The sequence below is a fragment of the Saccopteryx leptura genome, chromosome 1 (assembly GCF_036850995.1).
Source record: "Saccopteryx leptura isolate mSacLep1 chromosome 1, mSacLep1_pri_phased_curated, whole genome shotgun sequence".
Lineage (NCBI taxonomy): Eukaryota > Metazoa > Chordata > Mammalia > Chiroptera > Emballonuridae > Saccopteryx > Saccopteryx leptura.
Window position 1 is genome coordinate 249561949 of NC_089503.1, and position 23321 is coordinate 249585269.

Here is a 23321-nt window from a genome sequence, read left to right on the forward strand (position 1 = left end):
TTATTAATTAACATAAACCTAGGCATGTTACAATGCTCACGAAAATTAGGGGATATTTTATCACTCCATATTCATTTTGAAATATCCCCTAATTTTTGTGAGCAGTATATTTATGCTGGCCACATTGAGTCTAGCTGTTTACTCTATCTTATGACTTGGTTGAGCCTCAAATTCAAAATAGGTGCTGATCATGGCCCCCTGAGCAGTTGCACAGACAATCTCATATGAAGTAACACTTGCAATTGTCCTTTTATCAGTACTGTTACTAAAAGGTTCCTTTACATTATTAGCACTTATTATCACCCCAAAACATATTTCACTAATTCTTCCATCCTGACCTCTAAGCTATAATATGATTTATCTCAACTTTAGCTAAAATTAATCATGCCCCCTAATGAAGGTGAGTTAGAATCTGGCTTTAGTGTTTATTATTACTATTATTATTATTTTTTAAAGTAAGTGAGAGGAGGGAATGCAGAGACAGACTCCCGTACATGTCCTCACTGGGATCCACCCAGCAAGCCCCCTTCTGGGTGATGCTCTGCTCATCTGCATTGTTGCTCAGTTGCTCAGCAACCGAGCTATTCTTAGCACCCCAGGCAGAGGCCACGGAGACATCCTCAGCATGCCCAGGCCCACTTGCTCCAAAAGCCATGGCTGAGGGAGGGTAAGGAGGGAGAGACAGAGAGAATGAGAGAGAAGTGAGAGGGGTAGCGGCAGAGTAGCAGATGGTCACTTCTCCTGTGTGCCCTGGCCGGAAATCAAACTTGAGACATCCACACACCAGGTTGATGCTCTACCACTAAGCCAACCTGCCAGGGCAAAGAAAGATCTTTATGGTGATGGAATAGTGCCATATCTTGAGTGCTGTGACTCTATATATTTCAAAATAAAAATATAATATATAGATATGGGTACATCCACACTAAGACATAATTAAGCAGTTTCAGAACACAAAAAGAAGATTCTATAAGCTTTGAGAAAAGTAAAAAACACATACAAAGCACATACAAAGGTTCAACGTGAAACATAAAAAGACAGAACAATGATTTCAAGACTGAAGGAAAATTAATTTTAACATAGAATGCTATAATATATACCCAGCCAAGCTATCAGTCAAGTGTAAGGGTAAATTAAAGGCATTTTTCAGACATATGAGATCTCCAAACAAATATTTTCTATCATTTAACATTTTCTCAAGAAGCTACAGGAGGATGTGCTCCAGCAAAACCAGAGAGAAAACAAAGCAAGAGTAAGACACAGAATCCAGGGACAAGGATCCCACTGAAAGAGAGAAAAGGGAACTTGCAGATGAACAGCAGTGCTAAACCTGGCTGGTTAAAAATAACTGAGCACTGCCTGACCAGGCGGTGGCGCAGTGGGTAGAGCGTCGGACTGGGATGCGGAGGACCCAGGTTCGAGAGCCCGAGGTCACCAGCTAGAGTGTGGGCTCATCTGGTTTGAGGAAAAGCCCACCAGCTTGAACCCAAGGTCGCTGGCTCCAGCAAGAGGTTACTCGGTCTGCTGAAGGCTCACGGTCAAGGCACATATGAGAAAGCAAGCAATGAACAACTAAGGTGTTGCAATGCGCAATGAAAAACTAATGATTGATGCTTCTCATTTCTCTCTCTTCCTGTCTGTCTGTCCCTGTCTATCCTTCTCTCTGACTCACTTTCTGTCTTTGTAAAAAATAAATAAATAAATAAAAATTAAAAAAAAAATAACTGAGCACTGCTGCTGTCACAAGGAAGTCGAAGGGCTCTTTCTGAAGGGAGGAATCACTGTCTTTATTTGAAGAACACCTGTGGTGTAGAGAGAGACCTCAAGACTCAGTAGCTCTTAATCTCAGAAACCCAATCTCTTTTATTTCTTGCTGTGAAGTCTTATAGGGTGAAATGGGGATGATTAACCATCTCATGTAGGGCCACTAGGGGGAATAAAGGGTGACATGTAGTGGGGCATTGGCTGGGAAAGGGAGCTCTCAAATCAATTCATCTGGCTCATTCTTACCTCTAGTTCATGGATGGGCACAGGTTGGGATGGAAGGCAGGAAACACATTTGATCTTTATGATCAGGGGGTTTAAGTCCTGCTTTTGCTCCTCTGTCATGATAGGAACTTCCGTTTTAAAAGTCAACAAACAATCTAAAATGTTGGCAGACTTTTTACTGCCACGACTCACGACAGTTTGCCATCCTAGTGGGGAGAGGGGGATACACATGGTATTAGAATATTACTCATGACATTCCCAGGACAAGTTCAGAAGGATTAGACAAGTTGAAAAGAACCAATGATAAAATTACAAACATAAAGAACTTGAAAAAAAAAAGAATTAGGAAATACATGCAGACAGCATGTTATACACGTTTCTCAAATTGAGTTTCCGTCAGTTCTCAAAGAGAATTTAATTTTTGTAGTTTAATCTTGGCGATCAACTTATGATATAAGCAGTTTCTGAATCAAGCAGTTCCTGAATCTCCTGTAGGTTACAATAAGGAATATAGATACTTGGGTGCCAAGTGACTCTGTCTGATTTACTTGACTTTCATGTTGCAAATCTAAAAGCTCACCAGGTGATTTGGAACCACCATCCTAGACTTGTGCTGTCTAGTACAGTAGCCACTAGCTAGATGTGGTTACTTAAATTTAAATTAATTAAAATGAAATACAGTTTAAAATGCAGTTCCTTCTTCACACGAGTCACATTTCAAATGCTTAGGAGCCATGAGTGGCTATGAGCCCCTGGATTGGATAATGCAGATATAAATCATCTTTATCCCTGGAGAAAGCTTTATTGGGGAGTGCGGCTCCAGGTTATTATTTTAGAACAGAACACATTCAAGAGTGCATTAACTGCTGTGGGCCAATGAGAAAAGCGTAGATATTGATGTAGAATGTAACTGATACACTGTAGCCAAGCGTGGCCTGCCTCCCACTATGTCAGTTTTGCAACCAGAAAAAGGGCAGGTGAATTGAGCCATTGCACAACACATGGATACTACCGAGAATACTTTTCTCATAAAAGGTGTCCATTCAATTTACCAGGTGGAGACATACTAGTGCAAAAGAAAAAAATGCAAAAAGCTCCAGTTTTGTAAGCAGAGAGACGTAGGTTCAAATCCCAGGTTTGAGCCCTGGCCGGTTGGCTCAGCGGTAGAGCGTCGGCCTAGCGTGCGGAGGACCCGGGTTCGATTCCCGGCCAGGGCACATAGGAGAAGCGCCCATTTGCTTCTCCACCCCTCCGCCGCGCTTTCCTCTCTGTCTCTCTCTTCCCCTCCCGCAGCCAAGGCTCCATTGGAGCAAAGATGGCCCGGGCGCTGGGCATGGCTCTGTGGCCTCTGCCTCAGGCGCTAGAGTGGCTCTGGTCGCAATACGGCGACGCCCAGGATGGGCAGAGCATCGCCCCCTGGGGGGCAGAGCACCGCCCCTGGTGGGCGTGCCGGGTGGATCCCGGTCGGGCGCATGCGGGAGTCTGTCTGACTGTCTCTCCCTGTTTCCAGCTTCAGAAAAAAAAAAAAAATGAAAAAAAAAATGAAAAAAAAAAAAAAAAATCCCAGATTTGACTCTTAGTAGTCACCTGACTCACAACAAGTTAGTGACTTTTCGAGGCTTGGTTTACTCATGTGCAAAGTGGGCACAGATATCGCCTTTCTTAGGGTTATGCTTATGAAGGTACCAGGAACACTGCCTGGCACCTAGTACATGCTAAAAAATAAATTGGTCTTATTCTTTTCAAAATGCTTGCAAATATATTTCTAGGGCACATCAAAACCCAGTCACTCATGTTCAGAAAGAATAGGCACTTCCGAAACCCTTCCAAAACGGGTGGTGTGCCAGCCGCGCGCAGCTGTCTGCATAGGCAGTGAGCATCCTACCTGATTCTCTTCCACAGAGCCGATTCAGACGGCAGTAGCTAACTATGAGTGTGTTCTAGAAGTTTTAAGCCTTTTCATATAAAAGACTGCCCAGTTTAAAAAAAAAATCTCCAGAGCAAACATGTAGTCAAGTCATTACTCAGAAATTTAGGGAGATGTCAGCTTTAATTGGGGGTAGGGTTTCCCAAACTCAGTACTATCAACATTTGGGGACAGATAATTTTTTGTTATGGGGACATGTAGAGCAGGATCCCACTAGATGCCACTAGCATATGGCTCCCATCTCCCATCTGTGACTCCACCCACTGCCAAATGTCCTTTGGCAGGGCAGGGATTCAAGAGCCTGAGCTGAGAACCACTGTCCTAGGATAAGGGGAAGGCGCAGGGGACTGGGCATGGCGGTTTGTACCCCTCTGACAGCTAGACCAGAACACGTGGTAATGCCATTTAATCCTCAAACAAGGTTGTGTGGTGGCTATCAGCTCTGCTTTGCAGGTGGGGAAACTGAGGCCCAGAGATGGTAAGGGATCGTCCAAGGTTTCCCAGCTAATAAGTGTTGGAACTAGTGTCTAAACCAGTCCTGTGTGGCTAAGATTGGCCCTTCCCCTCTGCAATGAAAATAAGCATTTATTTCAAACACAGAATCTTTCCGGAACTTGCTGGGTTACTAGAGAATCAGTATTTACCACTAAGGCATGCAAAATCTTGGACTGTTTTGAAACTGAAGATGATTACTGAAAAGAATCCTGCTGGTCTGGGAATACAGCTTATGCTACTGCAGCAAACACAAACATACACTTGGTCTGACGGGCCAGATCTAGTCTCAGTTTGTCACCATCAGCCCTGACATCGGCGTAAGGGAGGCTCCCTTTCTGTGTTCCTTGCTGGAGGCCCACCCAGTGTCTGCCAGGAGCAGCTGCCACCTCCAGGCCAGCTGCTTCTGTGTCCTACTGCGAGCAAGGTTTCATGGTAAGCAGCTGACACACATCATCTTTTGTAATCCTAACTACAGCCCTCGGGGGGTGGGAATTACCACCCTCGATTTATGAATGAGGAAGCTGAGACTCAGAGAAAGCAGGTAACTTGCCGGTTAGTGGCTGAACCAGGATTCAAAGTCTGCTTGTCGTTGTATCTCTTGCAATAACTGTCACATTACACAATCATGACAGCACAGGTTGAAGGCAGGAGGCCCCAGCACCCCTTGGCTCCACTCTGCTGGACACAGTCGTAGCAGGCAGGCCAAGACCGTCCAGGTTTCTCCTTCCTCTCACAGCAAAATTAGGGAGCAAAGTCAGGCCCGTCACCCAGAGCTCACCCACCTAGAGGACCACTGGTTTCCAGTTGAGATTCAAGGACCATGAAGTCCCTACTCTGACGTGCGCTCCAAGCAGAGGTGTGCAGCAGCTGTGTGTGAGGCCTGGTCCTCACAGAACACAGCCCGAGAGTGGGGACGAATCTCTGAACCCGTACTGCTCTAGAAAAGATTCTGATGTGGAGAGGAAGCTAAGGCAGTCAGTCTGAGAAACCCCACTTCAGGTGAAAGCTGATTTTCAAAAATCCATTTAAAAATTAAAAATAAAAAAATTAATAGCATTTCCTCAAAATGTATCAGTATCAACCCAAGAGCCTGTGAGAATTATGATTTTCTCAGCACCTGTGGAACTTGTTACTGAATTTAATCCGTTCCATCTCAGAAAAGACCTAAGCCTAAACTTCTGAAGATTGGCCAGTAGATGGCGCACGTTCATCATGGTGGCCTGTATCTATATATGAATAGGTTTGACATTATTCTCTAAGGAGAAAAACTAAGAGGATTCCCTCTGCCAAATAACCCTTTCCAAAAAAAGTCACATTATTTTACCCAAACTATATTCTGAGCTTTCCATAATAAAAACATATGAATTTAACCTGGCCTGTGGGGGTGCAGTCAATAAAGCATCAACTTGGAACACTGAGGTTGCTGCTTCAAAAACTTTAGGCTTAAAAAAAATAAAAAAATAAAAAATAAATAAAATAAAAACTTTGGGCTTGCCTGGTCAAGGCACATATGACAATTAGTAAGTGCATAACTAAAGTGAAGCAACTGTGAGTTGGTCCTTCTCTATCCTCCCACCCATCTCTCTCCTCTCTTTGTAAAATAAAAAAATAATACCTTCAAAAACATATGGATTTAATAAATACCTATTTATTTTTTATCAAACTGTAGAAGACTTAGTTTATAACTTGTAATAGACCTTACAAAACAAAGCAATCAAACCCCTATGCTGCCATTGAGCTGTGTGACTTCAGGTAAGTTACTTAACTTTTCTGGGCTTTGACTCCACACTGAAAAAATTGGTGACAATGGTAACCACCCTGACACTATCACCACCAGCTCATTGGGAGGATCAGAATTTGTCAGGAGAAGTAAATGATGGGAGATAAATACTGGTTCCCTTTTCCTAGTTTCCTTTACTGGATGTTTTTGTAAAAATCTGTAGAATCAGGTTTATGAAAAAGCAGCATCTTAAGTATTAAAATTGTGACATTTATTATTCTCACAGGTTTCCTTAGACTTTGAAATTAGACATGGGTTCAAGTCCTGGCTTCCCACCCACTCGCTATGTAATCTTCAAAAGTGCATTTAACCCTTCTGTGCCCCCACTTCCTCCATGTAGAACAGAGACACTTACCCCCACTTTGCTAAGGTGGCTGTGAACAAAAAATTTGGTAGCACAGAGCAGGGATTTGGTCACCATGAACATCCTGTGATGGGTTTTTGGTGGCGGCACATGTGAGCGACAACAGCAGGAACTGCTGGGAAGAGGTGTGTCTACCTGCGAGGAGCGGCATCAGCGTCAGCTGCATGGAGAAGACGCCATGCTTCCAGCGGTCTGCCAGCTTGGGGTCAATTTTATCTTCCACACAATATTTCTTCCTTCTTTTCTGGTTTTCCTTTTCCCTGTCGGCTTCTTTCCATTTAACTGTGAAATCAAAAAAGGGAAATAAACAGGAAGAGGAGCTCCCCTGCAAGCTGTGACATGTGAATGCAGACAGGATGCAGAGGTTCGGGAAGGCTCGGGAAGCTCCTTGAAGGCAGTTGTTGTTCTTGTACTGCTGCTCCTTCCTGGCAACCAGAAGAGATGTTCTAACTGTGGGTAGCTGACCAGCTGCCAGTGATATGCAGGGTGAAATCGAGTGGCGTCTTGACTCCCCCACTCAAGGACATGGGCAGAGGGGGCTAAAGTTCCCATGAGCTATTGGTTCCGGGGATAAAGGCCAATGGAACAGACTAGAAAGCCCAGAACTAGATCCATACACACAAGAGGATTTAATAGATGGCAGAGATGGCAATTCAAATCAATGGGAAAGGAAGAACCAGTTAATTATTATATTGACTATCCATTTGGAGGCAAATGAAACTATTGGATACCTCATGAATATGCAAAAGGAATTACAGGCTAAAGGCTAAATAAAATCTTCAATATTATTGGAAGAATACATAGGAGATTATACTGACATCTAAATGAGGAAAGATTTCAGAAACATTATCAAAAGTACAAAATAGAAAAGAATAGTTAAACAACTGTTTTACTAAGTAAAATATTATACATATATAGAGTAAAAGGATAAGTTAGAGATCTTAGGCTGTGATGTTTATAATGGATGTAACTGACAATGTATGATTACCCAGAAGATATAAAGAAAAATAAGGCTTATTAATGATAAGAAAAATTTGAAACCCAACAGAAAAATAAGCAAAGATATAAGAATAAACAAATCATAGAAGAGTGTGATCAAATAAGCACGTGAGATGCTCTCAGTCCCACTAGGAATCAGTAATTGAACCTCTGATTGTGTCAAGGATGGGAGATGACGTGGAGAAACAGGCATTCTCAGGATTGCTGTCAGGAGGGCAGAAGGTACAACGCAGAGAGTACACTGCTCTGGCCAAGGGTGCAGTGGATGGAGTACTGTCCAGGAGCACTAAGGTTGCCAGCTCAAGCCTGGGGGCATCATCTTGACCATGAGGCCACCGGTTTGAGCTCTGGTCAGGGTGAATATGAGAAGCAGTTAATGGTGCATAACTACATAGAACAATGAGCTAATGCTTCTTTCTCTCTCTTTCCCTGCCCCCTCCAAAGAAAGAAGAAAATAAGGACCTTTTTCACATTTTGTAATGTGAGCCCCAGGCAGAAGGTCTGGTGTGTGGTGAGGATTCAGTAAAAAGCTTTGTTAATAATAAATGAATACTGTATTTCCCCATGTATAAGATGCACCTTAATTTTGGGGCCTAAAATTTGCAAAAAATGTATTACATAGAGTTATTAAACTCAAGTTTCATTCATCAGAAAATTCATACAACTCCTCATCAGAAGCGAATTAAGTTTGATTGAGGCCCCGGGTTCAGAAGAAAATATTGGGCCCTTTAAAAAAAAGAGTGAGACAAGGAAAATAAAAGTTAACCATATTTTTAAATAAATAAAAAATACTATGTACTATTAATGTTAAAATTGCACATATGGAACTAAACTTGGTGTCATTAGAAAAAAGTGTAAAGTTGGGATTTTGTGGGGCCTTTCAGAAGTCGGGGTCCAGGGCGCATGCCTTGTGCGCCTGCCGTTAAATCCGCTTCTGCTCCTCATCACTGTCAAAACTCCCATGTGTTAGCTTGTCCTCATCTGTGTCTGAGGATGAATCACCATCTTCATATATGGCTTCATCCTCAGTTCCATCTATGGCATTTGAAATGTCACACTTCTTAAATGACTCAACAACAATCTCAATCTTGATATTATCCCAGGATCTTTTCACACAGGTACAAATTTCTTCTATAGTTGGTTTCTTCATTCTTTCTGCTGGTGTCAAATTGTCCCCAGAAGACTTCACTCATTGGTTCCATTCATCTCTCATGGCAGCTTTGAAGGGTTAATGCTGACATCAAGTGGTTGGAGCTGGGATGTCAAACCTCCAGGTATGATAGCAAGTTTTGTTTTTTGCTCTGCAGCAATCTTCTTTGTGTTTTTTGTTATGTGTGCCATGAACCAATCAAGCACCCATAGGACAGGTTTGCATTAAGAGCCCACCTGGTCTCCTCCTTCTTCAAACTTTCTCAAACCAGATTTTCATCCCATCCTGATCCATCCAAACCTTGTCGTGAATGTAGACAATCACTCCTTGAGGAATGTCTTCTTTTGGCACTGTTTTGCATTTGAGAATCAGCATAGAAGCCAGCTTGGTTCTGTTGGCACAACAAACTAGAACAAATGTATAATGGCTCTTTTCATGTTCACTTGTCTTCACAGTTAGAGTTTTCACCCCCTTCTTATCAACAGTTCTGTTACTTGAGACTTCACATTGAAGGGGGACTTCATCCATATTTGCAATCTGTCCCAACTCAAACTGATGTGTCTTCCGACATTGAATGACAAAATGGTGAAATTCAAGGACCTTCTGCTCATAGCTTTCAGGCGTCTTTTGGGCAAGTCTGGTGCACGTACACATGCTTAGTCCATTCCATTTCATGAACCTGAAACACCAATTGTGCTCTCCCCTTTGAAATCAGTAACTTATTTTTCATCAGCAATTCTTCTTGCCTCATGCTGAACCATCTTTGCGGACATAGGAATTCCAATTGCCCTTTGCTCTTCAATCCACATCTTCAATTCCCTCTCTAAACTAGGCCATTCTGCTGACTTGCCTCTCATGGCCTTCTTCGGCCATGGCATTTTCAGTAGGGTTTCTTCTTCCCATAGCCAGTCTCAGATTGATTTCTCAGTTGGAGGAGGACCAAACTTATGTTCAATAGCATGATTTCCATTCACTTTTGCAAACTGGATCACTTTTAACTTGAATTCAGCACTGTACGAAAATCTTTTCTGAGCCATTTCTGGGCAGAACATGGCAAAATGTAAACTACTAACTATAATATGCCAGTAACAAGTGTGAAACAATGAGCGCAAAGACAACAAGCGTGAAAAAGCGGGAAATGCAAGTAAAACCCCCTCCTACAACCACTGTATAAGACACACTCAGTTTTTAGACTCCAAATTTTTCGAAAAAGGTGTGACTTATACATGGGGAAATATGGTAAGTGATTGAATATCCGGACTAATTATAATTATTTGGACAAATGGAAGCAAGAACGGGCCTCTGGCCCTTTATATAATACCCCACTAAGACTGAAAAAGGAAAACCACCTATTATCTATTCAACTGTCCACTTTGGCACTCTTTACATTAGAGAATACTAAAAACACTTCCAGGTTTTTAAGTTCCCACCTATACAGAATAATTAAGTATATTATAGTATTACCAGCAGATGAAATATTATTTAGTCACCACAAATAAAGTTTATAAAAAGTTTTGAAGAAAATTGGAAAATGCATGTAATGATGAATTAATCTCAGAATACAAAATTATGTCTCCAGGATAACCTCATCTACATAAAAAAAAATCTTAGGAGAAAAAAAAGGAATTTGCCATAATATGATAAACCAAAATATTACAATGCTTGTTCCTGGTGATAAAATTATAGACTATTTCCTTAGTTTGTTTTATACTTTTTTTTACATTCACTGAATTTTCCAAAAAACACATATAGAACTTCTATAATTAGAAGGTGGGGTTTTTTTTATAAGCTACAAAATAGACACAAATTAAATAAAGGAAAAGAATAAACCACACAGAGTGATTTGGGCAGAGAGCAGCGCATGCTTTGGCAGGTGAGTCCACACCTGCAGAGGTGGGAGGGAGACAGAGGGACAGCAGCGCACACCCATGACACCAGAACCATCAATTACTGTAAGGTGGGTGGATAATGCAGGATTGTCACGTGAGGAACTCAGACCCGCGAACTTTGGCTAGGACCGCCCACAAGCAAGCGCCAAAAGAGGCTTCACAGGAACCCTTTGGAAAAGAGCGACCGTCTGCCAGCCAGTGAGATTTCACCACGTCATATTAGCTCGACCACCCTAGAGACCCTTTAAATATCTCCCACGCGGTTTAATCCTTGCGACTTCCCTGGCCTCCATCTGGCCTCCATCTTTCCTCGGGGCCAGGGAACCTCGCTGGGTGGGATACGGGCTCTGTATTCAATAAAGCCTTTTGTTATTCCACACTTCGTTGCTCCGGCCCCTTCCTTCCTTCTCGGCGGGGAAAAATACTTTACAATTACCTCCTTTCCCGGCCATAGTTTCTGCTCAGCTTGTCCACAAAGGTCATCTCTACTCACCATGAAAAGACTTTAACTCTTCTCCTTCTTTTTCTGGATTTTCTGGTCCATAGTCCTGGTTCCAGTCTTCTCTGAGGTGAATGCTTTGTTCAGACAATTTTCTCTGATTTAAAACCAAATGTCTCACTTCCTCTGTAACACAGGGGAAAAAAAAGAATCATCAATTCAATCAACCAGCAACACTTACTGGATGCCTACTGCGTGACAAGCACTCTCCTGGTGCTGGAGACGGAGCAATGGAGCAGAGAGGCCAGGCTGCTGACCTGCTGTGCTTGTTGCTTCGGGGGCTGCTCCTAAATACTGGACCAGGAGACTCCAACCGCAGCTGCTCCAACCGCAGCTGGCAGTGGCTTCTTCCAAATCAGACCATCAGGTACCTGATACATGTTACTCCATTGGACCATCACACTTCACTTTAAGGAAAGCATCTCCACTTCCTCATTTCACAGATGAGGAATCTGACACATTACTTTCGCGTGGTCAGAGAGCTTGCTTTAGCCAAGCCAGGACCACACCCAGAGCTTTTTGTTCCCAGCTGTGGAGATGACCTCCTCCTGTGTGTCTTTCACTTCTGCCTGTGGGGGGCTTTGCAGGCACAGAACAGCAACGAGCCAGTGTGGGATAATTAATGGGCAGAGGAAGTGGGTGAAGGAGTAGAGATAAGGAAGCTATCAGAAAGACGTGGGGGGGGGGGGTAGAGGTAAATTTTAGCTCTATTAAATAATAAATAAGAACTTTGGAGAAAAGAGGAGGCTAAGAGCCCCTTATTTATGACCAAAGCCTGAAGGCAAGCCCTACAATGAGGAAGAGCCTAGTGTATTCAGGGACCAGGGGAAGGACAGGTATGAAGCATGAGAAAGGGGCTGTGGGAGCAAATACTAAGATGCGGTTGAGGTTAGATTCCGGAGTCAGATTTGGTCTCCGCTAAGGCACTGGGCAGCCATGAGAAGCTTCAGGGCAATGAAGTGCCAGGCTCCAGGCTGATATAGAAAGGTCATGGAACAATGAGAGAAGAGAAGAGATAGGGAAAATGTAGGATGCACAAAGAGGAGACAGCTGAGGGCAATAGAGCTTTAAGAACCACACATAGACAAGGATACCATCTAGGTGTTGGTGGAGTGGGTAGACATAGCAGGACTCACCTATGACTCGGGGAGCTTCAAGAATGATGCTGTTTTTATCCAATACTGAGAAACCAAGAGACTGAGCAGATTTTATAGAGGAGAACTGTTCATTCTTGACTGGGATTCTCCATTCAACACCAGCTGGCAGAAAGCTAACGAATTCTGGCATGTGACCTACAGTGCATCCAGGTAAATTTCCTTTCTCCTTTGTAATAAACCTCTACGGTATTTCTGCACACCCCAATAAGAAGAGTTTCTTTTCTTTTTTTTATTTAGAAATTAAATTTAATGGGGTTACATTGGTCCATAAGGACATATAGGTTTCAGGTAAACCTCTCTATAGCATTTGAACTGTTGACTACATTGTGTGTCCATCACCCAAAGTGAAATCATTTTCTATCACTCCATATAATTGTCCCTCTTTACTCCCCTCCCGTCACCCTCTCCCCTGGTAATAACTACTTCACTTTTATTTATGTCCATGGGTCTTAGTTTTATATCTCACCTATGTGTGAAATCATAGAGTTCTTAGCTTTTTCTGATTTACTTATTTCACTTAGCATGCTAGTTTCACTTAGTAAAAGAGTTTCAAGAAGAAAGTTTTTATATTAAAAAAGGGAGGACTTGCCCTGGCCGGTTGGCTCAGCGGTAGAACGTCGGCCTAGCGTGCAGAGGACCCAGGTTCGATTCCCGGCCAGGGCACACAGGAGAAGCGCCCATTTGCTTCTCCACCCCTCCACCGCGCTTTCCTCTCTGTCTGTCTCTTCCCCTCCCGCAGCCAAGGCTCCACTGGAGCAAAGATGGCCCGGGCGCTGGGATGGCTCTGTGGCCTCTGCCTCAGGTGCTAGAGTGGCTCTGGTCGCAACATGGCGATGCCCAGGATGGGCAGAGCATCGCCCCTGGTGGGCGTGCCGGGTGGATCCCGGTCGGGCGCATGTGGGAGTCTGTCTGACTGTCTCTCCCTGTTTCCAGCTTCAGAAAAATGCAAAAAAAAAAAAAAAAGGAGGACTTAAGCCAATGTGTATAATAGATTTTTTGTTAAAATTTTGTACCCACATGTAAAATAGCAGAGAAATGTTAGCAATGGCTATCTCTGGTCAGGCATCCTGTGACTTTAATTTTTTTCTTCTTTTAGCTAGCCTATTCATAAATTATTTTACAGAGTGAACACACAGTGATTTTTCCAATACATAAAAATCATTTAACTTAAGATGCAGGTGACACTAAACTTGGGACAAGGTTCAAGGAAGGGCAGGTACTCTCATTTCAAGAACACTAAGCAAAAAGCCATGGGCCCTTCCTCAAGGGCCTTCAATACCCTTCCTCTCTCATTTTTTGGCCAGCTAATTCCATTTACCCTCTCAATCTTGGTTCCCATGGCCCCTTCTCCTGGAAGCCTTCCTGATACACACGCCCAGCACCCTTGCTCCAATGTGAGCCCTCTGCAGGACAGATGTTTACCAGAAAGTCTGGCTCAGCACCTCTGGGACTGGCCCTGGGATCTGCATTTAGGCAGCACTTCAAGTACATCTAATGCAAGTGATTTAGAGCCCACACTTTGAAGACAGCCTTTTCTCTGGCACAAGTGAGAAAAGTCACCTTGAATTAGACAGGAACAGATAAACAGGAAAGTAGAAAGATGAGAAGTGTTAATTCGTTGCGGCACCTTAGTTGTTCATTGATTGCTTTCTCATATGTGCCTTGACTGGGGGTCTTCAGCTGAGGCAGTGACCCCTTGCTCAAGCCAGTGACTTTGGCCTCAAGCCAGAGCAATGGGGTCATTGTCTATGATCCCGTGCTCGAGCTGGATGAGCCTGCGCTCAAGCCGGCGACCCTGGGGTTTCAAACCTGGGTCTTCAACATCCCAGGCCAACACTCTATCCACTGCGCCTCCACCTGGTCAGGCTGAAGAAAATTTTTGATTCTCACAACCGGGAGGCTACTTCTGGCAGCTAGAGAGGAATGCTGCCAACCATCTTGCAGTGCACAAGACAGCCCTGCAACAGGAAACGATCAGAAGCCTGACCTGTGGTGATGCAGTGGATAAAGCATCAACTTGGAATGCTGCGGTTGCTGGTTTGAAACCGTGGGCTTGCCTGGTCAAGGCACATATGGGAGTTGATGCTTCCTGCTCTTCCCACCTCACTAAAAAAAAAAAAAAGACAGAAACAATCAGACCCAAAATGCCAACAGTGCCAAGAATAAGTAACCCTGGGTATAAATGAAAGATGAAAAGGTGGAAGCCCTCAGCACCCAGTGTCAGAAAGGCTCCTTAAGAGGCTAGGTTGGAATCCCAGAGAAAGAACTGATTTTCAAGTTATAAAAAACTGGATTCTGATTGTGGCACTGCCATTTACTTCAAGGATGCTTACTATAAAATAAGAATCATTGCACTCATCAGCAAGCAATAATATTATACTCCATATCTTCTCAGTTGCACACTGCTTTTACCTTTTAACATCTCTAAAAATGGGGATGCATCTTTGCAATTAATGCCATGGTATAGTTTAATTGACAGCACTTTATTACTGTTTTTAAATTCTCTATAGACAATGCACACTCTCCTTTTTTTTCTTTTTTGTTTGTGTCTGGGGGGACCATGCCCACTGCCCTGCCTTCAGGCCTCTGACCAGAAGAAGTAGGTACACGCACAAGGTCAACTGCTAGTTCAGGATAGAGAAAGGATTCAATTCAGATGCCTGACTTCAAAGCCCAGAGTCTTTAAATTCCACCCAACACTCTTTTTCAAGGGGAGTAAAAATGGAGACTTTCTGGGATTGATATGATATTGACACAAGTAAGAGTCTGGAGCAGTGGTGGTCAACCTGGTCCTTACCATCCACTAGTGGGCGTTCCAGCTTTCATGGTGGGCGGTAGCGGAGCAACCAAAGTATAAATAAAAAGATAGAATTAACTATAGTAAGTTGTTTTATAAAGAGTTATTCTGCCAAACTTAGTGAAAATCCGTCATAAAGTACTTGGTAAGTAATTATTATCATATGCTTTAACTTGCTGTAACTCTGCTTTATAAATTTTATAAAGTAAAGTTACTTCCCTACTTTATAAATCACCATTACTGTGGAACCGGTGGGCGGTTAGAAAATTTTACTACTAACAGAGATACAAAAGTGGGCGGTAGGTATAAAAAGGCTGACGACCCCTGGTCTAGAGGGTCTATGGGAAAGTGCTAACATGGTGTCTCGGCGTGGTGGACTTGGTATCCTCTAGTTTTTTCTCAGCAAACACACAATACTCATCCAGGGAGACAGACTTGGGGTAGGTGCGCATGTTAATACCGCTCAGGGACAAGAAGTCCCAAAAGGTGACAGAGGTGGAGGTGGTGGCTAATGTGTATGCACACAGACCTCAGGTGGCCCTTCTAAGCTCCAAGGCGTCCTGGATGCATGCTGATTCAGAAACCAATGTGAGCCCAGGAACACGCGATCAAGGGGACATTGGCTTTTCTCCTGTTCCCAGTGAGAAGCCACCACCACCCCTAGAAACATTTCAGATAAAACAGGAATACCCGACTTACCCAGAGATCCTTTATCTTCCGCATACGTAGCAGTCTTGAATCGGTAATACTTGACTTTTTTCGAAACCTTGTCTGTAGTGTCCCAGAGCCTCAAGGTTATTTTGTAAAAATTTATTTTCTTTAGCAATTCCTTTGTCACGTTGATGTTAAAACTTTGGGACCATGACACCCAGACTTTGTCCTCTTCCTGCCATGGCCTCACAGTCTGTGTAAAAAAGATACCAAGAGGCTTTCATTGTGGGGAGCCAGGAGGCTCAGCAGTCCAGGGGTGCCTGCTGCCGCCAGCCTCCCCCTTTTGGCAGTGAAGCTGGGTCCTGGCCGCCACCCCTCTGACTGCTGTGTCCGGCTCTCTTCCAGGTGCCAACTCCCTTAGGAAAATGGGTGTCATGAACTGGGCCCTGTCACACTTCTGGGTTCCTTGGAAAAAATGAAGTTAAAGCAATCACCTGCAAATAATGTCTTTTCCAGGGATTCTAATCCCTGACTGAGTTGGGCCAAAGGCAGGGGTGTGTGTGTGTGCATGCGTGTGTGTGTGTGCAGGCATGTGGGTGTGCACACATATGTACTCACATGCACACCAGGAAAGGAATCGCAAGAGCTATAAAAACATTTGAAACACCAAAGAAATTATTAGGCAAAATATCTAAATACAAAGTCATTTAATTGGCATTATCTGGTTAGTACAGATTCTCATTCAGTTAGGTCTGGGGTGGGTGCCAAGCTCCTAGATTTCTAACTAGTTCTGGGGGAAGCTGAGCACTTTGTGTAGTGTTAGGCTGTATGTTATATGTGGGGCTACGCATGCGCACACACAGACCCACACCCCTGCACACTTACCTTTATTCCTGAATCCAGGAACACTTTGACCACTGTTGGAAACACCACCATGTCAACTTTTTTAGGCTCTTCATCATCCGGCAGAAGGAAATACTCAACGTGGTAGAAGCGGTGACTCTTTGCAGGTTTGTCTGTTTTATGATGTTTCCTATATTTTTCAATCAAATTTGGATATTTTCCTTTATGACCTAGAAGATACAGATTTAATGAGTCTTGTTTTTACCTCGCATTGAAAGCAGATCCATTCCCCCTCTCCCCTCCAGTTCCCAGACGCTGTGGGGGGCTGCAGGTGCCACCCTGCTTGCCTGGCTTGGGGGATAAGATGCAGGCTCAGCCCTCCCAGCCCTCCCGGAGATGAGGAGGCTGCTCTGGACTCGGACTGGGCACACAGGCACAGAATTCCCGTGCCTCAGAGAGTGATTGCCTCCTTGGATTTTGTCACCTTAGGCACTTTGCCTGCCTCACCCTCGTCTCAGCAGTAAGAAGCACATAAAAGAAAAATCACAGTCCAGTATGATTTGTGTAGTATCAGCAGCAAGAGTGAGGTTCTGAAGAACAGAGGAAGAAGCAGGGGTAAACTCTGCCCAGGGTGGTAGGGGCAGCTCAGCAGAATCTTCCACAAGAAAAGAGGATAGGCATTCCAGGTAGAGGGCAGAGCCCAGCAGGGCCTCTGGGCAAAGCTGCCCAGTGTGGGGTGGACAGGGAGAAAGGATGCAGAAAGTGAGGATGGGCTTCAGCTAGAGACGAAGGCCTCCACGGCTGCCCTTGACCTTAGACTGAACTCTCCAGGCTGGGGCTTTGCACACCACAGGAAGATGTTTCAGGAGCTACGTAACTGTTTAATCCAAATTTCATTATATAAAAATATGACTACTATATTTAAAGCTATAGTTTTAAAATGTCAAGTTTTTAACCCCCAGGAGACTGCTTCTGTATGAATTTTGTGCCACCAGAGGAGTTAGCTTTCAGGCAGAGCTTGGAATAAAGTTTTACTAGCCAGTCCGTGGAAGGCATTAGACTGTCCTAAGAAGGTACAGCTCATCAGAAAGCTTACTGCATGTCACAAGTCCAAGTTCTGATTCAACCCAAGATGGGCCAGCAAGTGGACATAGAAACCCTCCCATCAATAGGAGAAAAAACTGTTACAACCCCTTTGGTGGGCAATTTGACAATATCTACGAAAAGTGTAAATGCTGACAGTAAGTTCTACAATATCATTGATAAGTTCCAGGCTTTAAATGAAACCAATTTTACCATAGGCTAATGGACAGAAACAGAAGTTTTTAGGCACCTCATCAATGTTATAATAGAATGACACTGATCAAAACAGCATTATTCAAGGACCTGCTCTACCTTACACTCAGCAATTCCAGTGCTTGAAATTCAGGCTACAGAAGTGCCCACAGACCTGAACAGAAATGTGTATACAAGCCAGGCTGATTTAGGATTGTAACAGAAAAAATTTGGAAAACAAATGTCCACCAATAAAGGGTGGGATAAATTAGAGACATACTACATAGGTGTTTCAAATAAAACATCAGCAAAGTAAAAAACTCTAAGACATTGATGACATTGTTAAATATTTTAAAAGCAAATTTTAGAATAGAATGTGTAAGATCTCATTTCTCTTACAAAATTTGTATAAATAACATTTATAAACAAATCCATAAATACTCAGATATTGAAGGGAAAAACACTGTACTTAAAATTTTATATCTAGCCAAAGCCATATTCTTGAAAGGTATTGGCATGATAAAAAAAAAAGACTGTGTAAAAAAAATAAATAGGATGACATCAGAGTAATGGTGGGGTAGGAAGCGATACCGATAAATCTCCCCCAAACCTCAACAAGATCTTCAACCAGAAACAGAAAAACCTATCCTTGGAGCCTCCAGATGTTTTGCAATACACCCAAAGGTATGATCGAGCGAAAAATTGGCTAAATATATAACCAAACCCCGAAGGAAACAGGGAGTAAGAAATGCTCCGCCTTCCTCACTAACCTAAACAGGGCGATTTTCACTGGAAACTGAGAATATAGAAACTAAGGCGGGCAAAGGGGGTGAATAGATCCAGGCCGCGGCACAAATGGCCGAACCAGGCTGTGGCACGGAGATCCAAGCCAAGGAAAAACTGTTCCTGTGACAACCCGGGCAATACAGCTAACACTCGCGCCAAACCCAGACAAAGAAAGACAAGCGGGGCAGCCATTTTACCTGATCCCCTGGTAGGTGCATAGTGGGCGAGAGATTCCTTCCAAAGCCCCTGGAGGGTGCGCCCGTGTTACTCCAAAGAGAGGCAGAGTCAGAGGCCTTTGTGTGGGCCGAAAGCCTCCGGGCTGCACCAGCGCCCGGGGAGAGCCGCACATGGGGAGGGAGCGAGAGCTAATTCCAACACTGGAACTTTTCAGTGCAGGCGGGAGGTTTCACTCAGAGAGCAAGACTCCGGCCTCACATCCTGATCTGCGTGCACAGAGAGTGGGCAGGAGACTCCTCCCAGCACCTCGGGAGTGGGAGCCCGTGTTGTCCGACGGAGGAGCAGAGTCAGGGGCCTTTGTGTGGGCCAAGGGCGGAGTCACAGGCTGCCCCAGCGCCTTGAAAAAGCTGCACACGGGGACGGAGCGAGAGCCAATTCCAACGCTGGAACTTTTCAGTGCAGGCGGGGGGTTTCACTCAGAGGGCGAAACTTCCGGTCTAACATCCTGGTCTGCGGGCGCAGACCCACCCGTGTTACCGGACAGAGTGGCAGAGCCAGAGGTCTTTGAGTAGCCGGAAGCCCCGGCTGATTATGCTAGCGGCTCTGACTGACTGAGCCTTACCCAGAGCCCTGTGCTGAGTGGGAATAGAGTGGGGAGTTGCCAGCTCTTTGAGCCTCTTACTATCCAGGCAGAGGCAGCAGCAACCCCATAGCTGGATTCTCAGGCTACTAATTGAGGAAGGAAAGACTAGGAGAGAGGCTCCAGGAACACGGACTCTCTCACTGTCGGAGCCTATAAATGCTAATGAGCCTCGACTGCCAACGAGACTGAAGCACAATACATGACATCGCCATAGAGACTTATCAACTGCAAACCTCTACCTGAGCGTGCCAAAGGGGCAGAACCCGGGGTACAGAGTCACCGACCAGGAAGAGGGAGAGAAAAGAAAAAGCAAGAAGATAACCTCTCAAAATCAGAATAATCCGCAGACTTTATAACCTATCCAATTTTATTATATTTGTTCATTTGTTTCTCTTATCTTCATCCTTGATTTTTTTTTTTTCCTCCTCCAATTTGGTCGTTTAACTCACTACTGGTCTTACTCTCTCCTCTCCTTGAACTACACTACCCATAAGTGTTACATCTCCCATTATCTTTTCTTTCCTCTTCCTTTCTCTCTATGAGGGTTACACTCCAAAACCCTTAACTCTCTCTCTCTCTCTCTCTCTCCTCTTTTTTCTTTTTTCTTCTTTTAGTGGTTCCCTCTTTTTTATCTCTCTCTCTCTTTCTTTTCTCCCTATATATTAGTTTCTTCCTTTCTCCTTTATGTCTCCTATCATTCAAACCTCAATAACAAACAAATTATTTTATCTGGGACTCAAACGTATGTTTGTGGCATTTTGGGGGGTTTTTACTTCACCTTTTTAACTCACTAGCAGTGCTCCCATCCCTGGCTCTCCATTTTATCAAGCTCTTGTTCCACTAAATACAATAGTAATTTTTTAATTTGTTCCCCCATTTTCCTGTTTCCCTCTTACTCCTCTCATCATAACTCTTAGTCAACCAACACCTAAACGCAAATCATTTTATTCTTGATCCAAATTTTTTCATTATTTGCTTTTTGTGGGTCCATACCCCCCCTTTTTATTTATTTATTTTTTTTAATTATTTTTTTTCTTGCCCCATTATTACTTTTCCCCAATTCAGGCCCTCCATTACAGGCATTGTTTGTTCTATTAAATACAATATAATTCATTCACCACAAGATTTTCTCAAGAAAGGGGAGACGAGAGGAGAGAAAAAAAGGAGGGGGGGAATAATTTCCTTTTTTAAAATTTTTATTTTATTTTATTTTTCTTTATTTCATTATTAATTTTTTTTAAAAAAACAACTTTTTTCAATTTTTTATTTTTTTAACTTTTTATTTTTTATTAAATCTCATTAATACTATCAACAAAACCACCCTCAGATGCCATTAAGGAATAGAAAATCAAATATCATGGATACAAAAGAAAGAGAGGTAACACAGATAGATGAGGAAAATTCTATGGAGAAAAAATTTAATATATTGGAAACCTTGGAGTTAAATGACAGACAATCCAAGATAGAAATCCTAAAAATACTCAGAGATATACAAGAAAACACAGAAAGGCAATTTAGGGAGCTCAGAAAACAACTCAATGAACACAAAGAATATATGTCCAAGGAAATTGAAACTATAAAAACAAATCAAACAGAGATGAAAAACTCAATTCACGAGCTGAAAAACGAGGTAACAAGCTTGGCTAATAGAACAGGCCAGATAGAAGAGAGGATTAGTGAAATAGAAGACAAGCAACTTGAGGCCCAACAGAGAGAGGAAGAAAGAGACTCAAAAATTTAAAAAAATGAGATAGCCCTACAAGAAATATCTGACTCCATCAGAAAGAATAACATAAGAATAACAGGTATATCAGAGGGAGAAGAGAGAGAAAATGGAATGGAGAACATACTCAAACAAATAATAGATGAGAACTTCCCAAGCCTGTGGAAAGAACTAAAGCCTCAAATTCATGAAGCAAACAGAACTCCGAGTTTTCTTAACCCCAACAAACCTACTCCAAGGCACATCATAATGAAATTGGCACAAACCAAAGGCAAAGAAAAAATTCTCAAGGCAGCCAGGGAAAAGAAGAATACAACATATAAAGGAAGGCCCATTAGATTATCATCAGATTTCTTAGCAGAAACTCTACAAGCTAGAAGAGAGTGGACCCCAATATTTAAAGTCCTGAAAGAGAGGAACTTTCAGCCACGAATACTATACCCATCAAAGCTATCCTTCAAATATGAAGGAGAAATAAAAACATTTACAGATACAGAAAAGATGAGGGAATTTATCATCAGAAAACCCCCACTCCAGGAATTACTAAAGGGGGTTCTCCAATCAGATACAAAGAACAAAAAAAAAACAAAGCCACAAGTAAAAGCTCCAAGAAGAACACAATAAAACCAAATTTAAACTGTGACAACAACAAAAAGAAAGGGGGGAGAGGATGGAGATTAACAGTAGCAAAGGACGATGGAGTGCAAAAGTACTCACAAAATAGTGCACTACAATGAACAGGGTAGGAACCCTTTTCATTACCTAAAGGTAACCACCATTGAAAAAACCACCACAGAAGCACATGAGATAAAAAAGATAGCAACAGTGGAAAGATATATGGAATACAACCAAATAAAAACAAAAGATAAAAAAACGAAAGAGAAGGATCAAATAAGACACAAAACTAACAGAAAGCAATCTATAAAATGGCAATAGGGAACTCACTAGTGTCAATAATTACACTAAATGTAAACAGATTAAACTTATCAATAAAAAGACACAGAGTATCAGAATGGATTAAAAAAGAAAATCCAACTGTATGCTGCCTACAGGAAACTCATCTAAGTAACAAGGATAAAAACAAATTCAAAGTGAAAGGCTGGAAAACAATACTCCAAGCAAATAACATCCAAAAAAAAGCAGGTGTAGCAATACTCATATCGGATAATGCTGACTACAAGACAGGAAAAGTACTCAGAGACAAAAATGGCCATTTCATAATGGCTAAGGGGACACTGAATCAAGAAGACATAACAATTCTTAATATATATGCACCAAACCAAGGAGCACCAAAATATATAAGACAGCTACTTATTGACCTTAAAACAAAAACTGACAAAAATACAATCATACTTGGAGACCTCAATACACCACTGACGGCTCTAGATCGGTCATCCAAACAGAGAATCAACAAAGATATAGTGGCCTTAAACAAAACACTAGAGCACCTGGATATGATAGACATCAACAGGACATTTCATCCCAAAGTGACTGAGTATACATTTTTCTCCAGTGTACATAGATCATTCTCAAGAATTGACCATATGTTGGGCCACAAAAACAACATCAGCAAATTCAGAAAAATCGAAGTTGTACCAAGCATATTTTCTGATCATAAAGCTTGAAACTAGAATTCAACTGCAAAAAGGAGGAAAAAAATCCCACAAAAATGTGGAAACTAAACAACATACTTTTAAAAAATGAATGGGTCAAAGAAGAAATAAGTGCAGAGATCAAAAGATATATACAGACTAATGAAAATGACAATACGACATATCAGAATCTATGGGATGCAGCAAAAGCAGTGATAAGAGGGAAGTTCATATCACTTCAGGCATATATGAATAAACAAGAGAGAGCCCAAGTGAACCACTTAACTTCACACCTTAAGGAACTAGAAAAAGAAGAACAAAGACAACCCAAAACCAGCCGAAGAAAGGAGATAATAAAAATCAGAGCAGAAATAAATGAAATAGAGAACAGTAAAACTATAGAAAAAATTAATAGAACAAAGAGCTGGTTCTTTGAAAAGATCAATAAAATTGACAAACCCTTGGCAAGACTTACCAAGGAAAAAAGAGAAAGAACTCATATAAACAAAATCCAAAATGAAAGAGGAGAAATCACCACGGACACCGTAGATATACAAAGAATTATTATAGAATACTATGAAAAAC

General features: G+C 42.5%; 1 protein-coding gene across 1 annotated transcript in view; it reads right to left on the reverse strand.

Moving 5' to 3' along the window:
• The window catches only part of CFAP92 (cilia and flagella associated protein 92 (putative)), a gene marked incomplete at its 3' end in the record, with an annotated part of 65326 nt that overhangs the window by 35817 nt on the left and 6188 nt on the right, over positions 1 to 23321 (reverse strand). Inside the window, exons 3-7 of the mRNA XM_066360206.1 lie at positions 16583 to 16770; positions 15746 to 15950; positions 11087 to 11218; positions 6691 to 6837; positions 2011 to 2195 (exon numbers count right to left, since the gene is read on the reverse strand). Of these exons, the coding sequence (XP_066216303.1) occupies positions 2011 to 2195; positions 6691 to 6837; positions 11087 to 11218; positions 15746 to 15950; positions 16583 to 16770 (857 nt within the window). The remainder of the gene's footprint in view (positions 1 to 2010; positions 2196 to 6690; positions 6838 to 11086; positions 11219 to 15745; positions 15951 to 16582; positions 16771 to 23321) is intronic.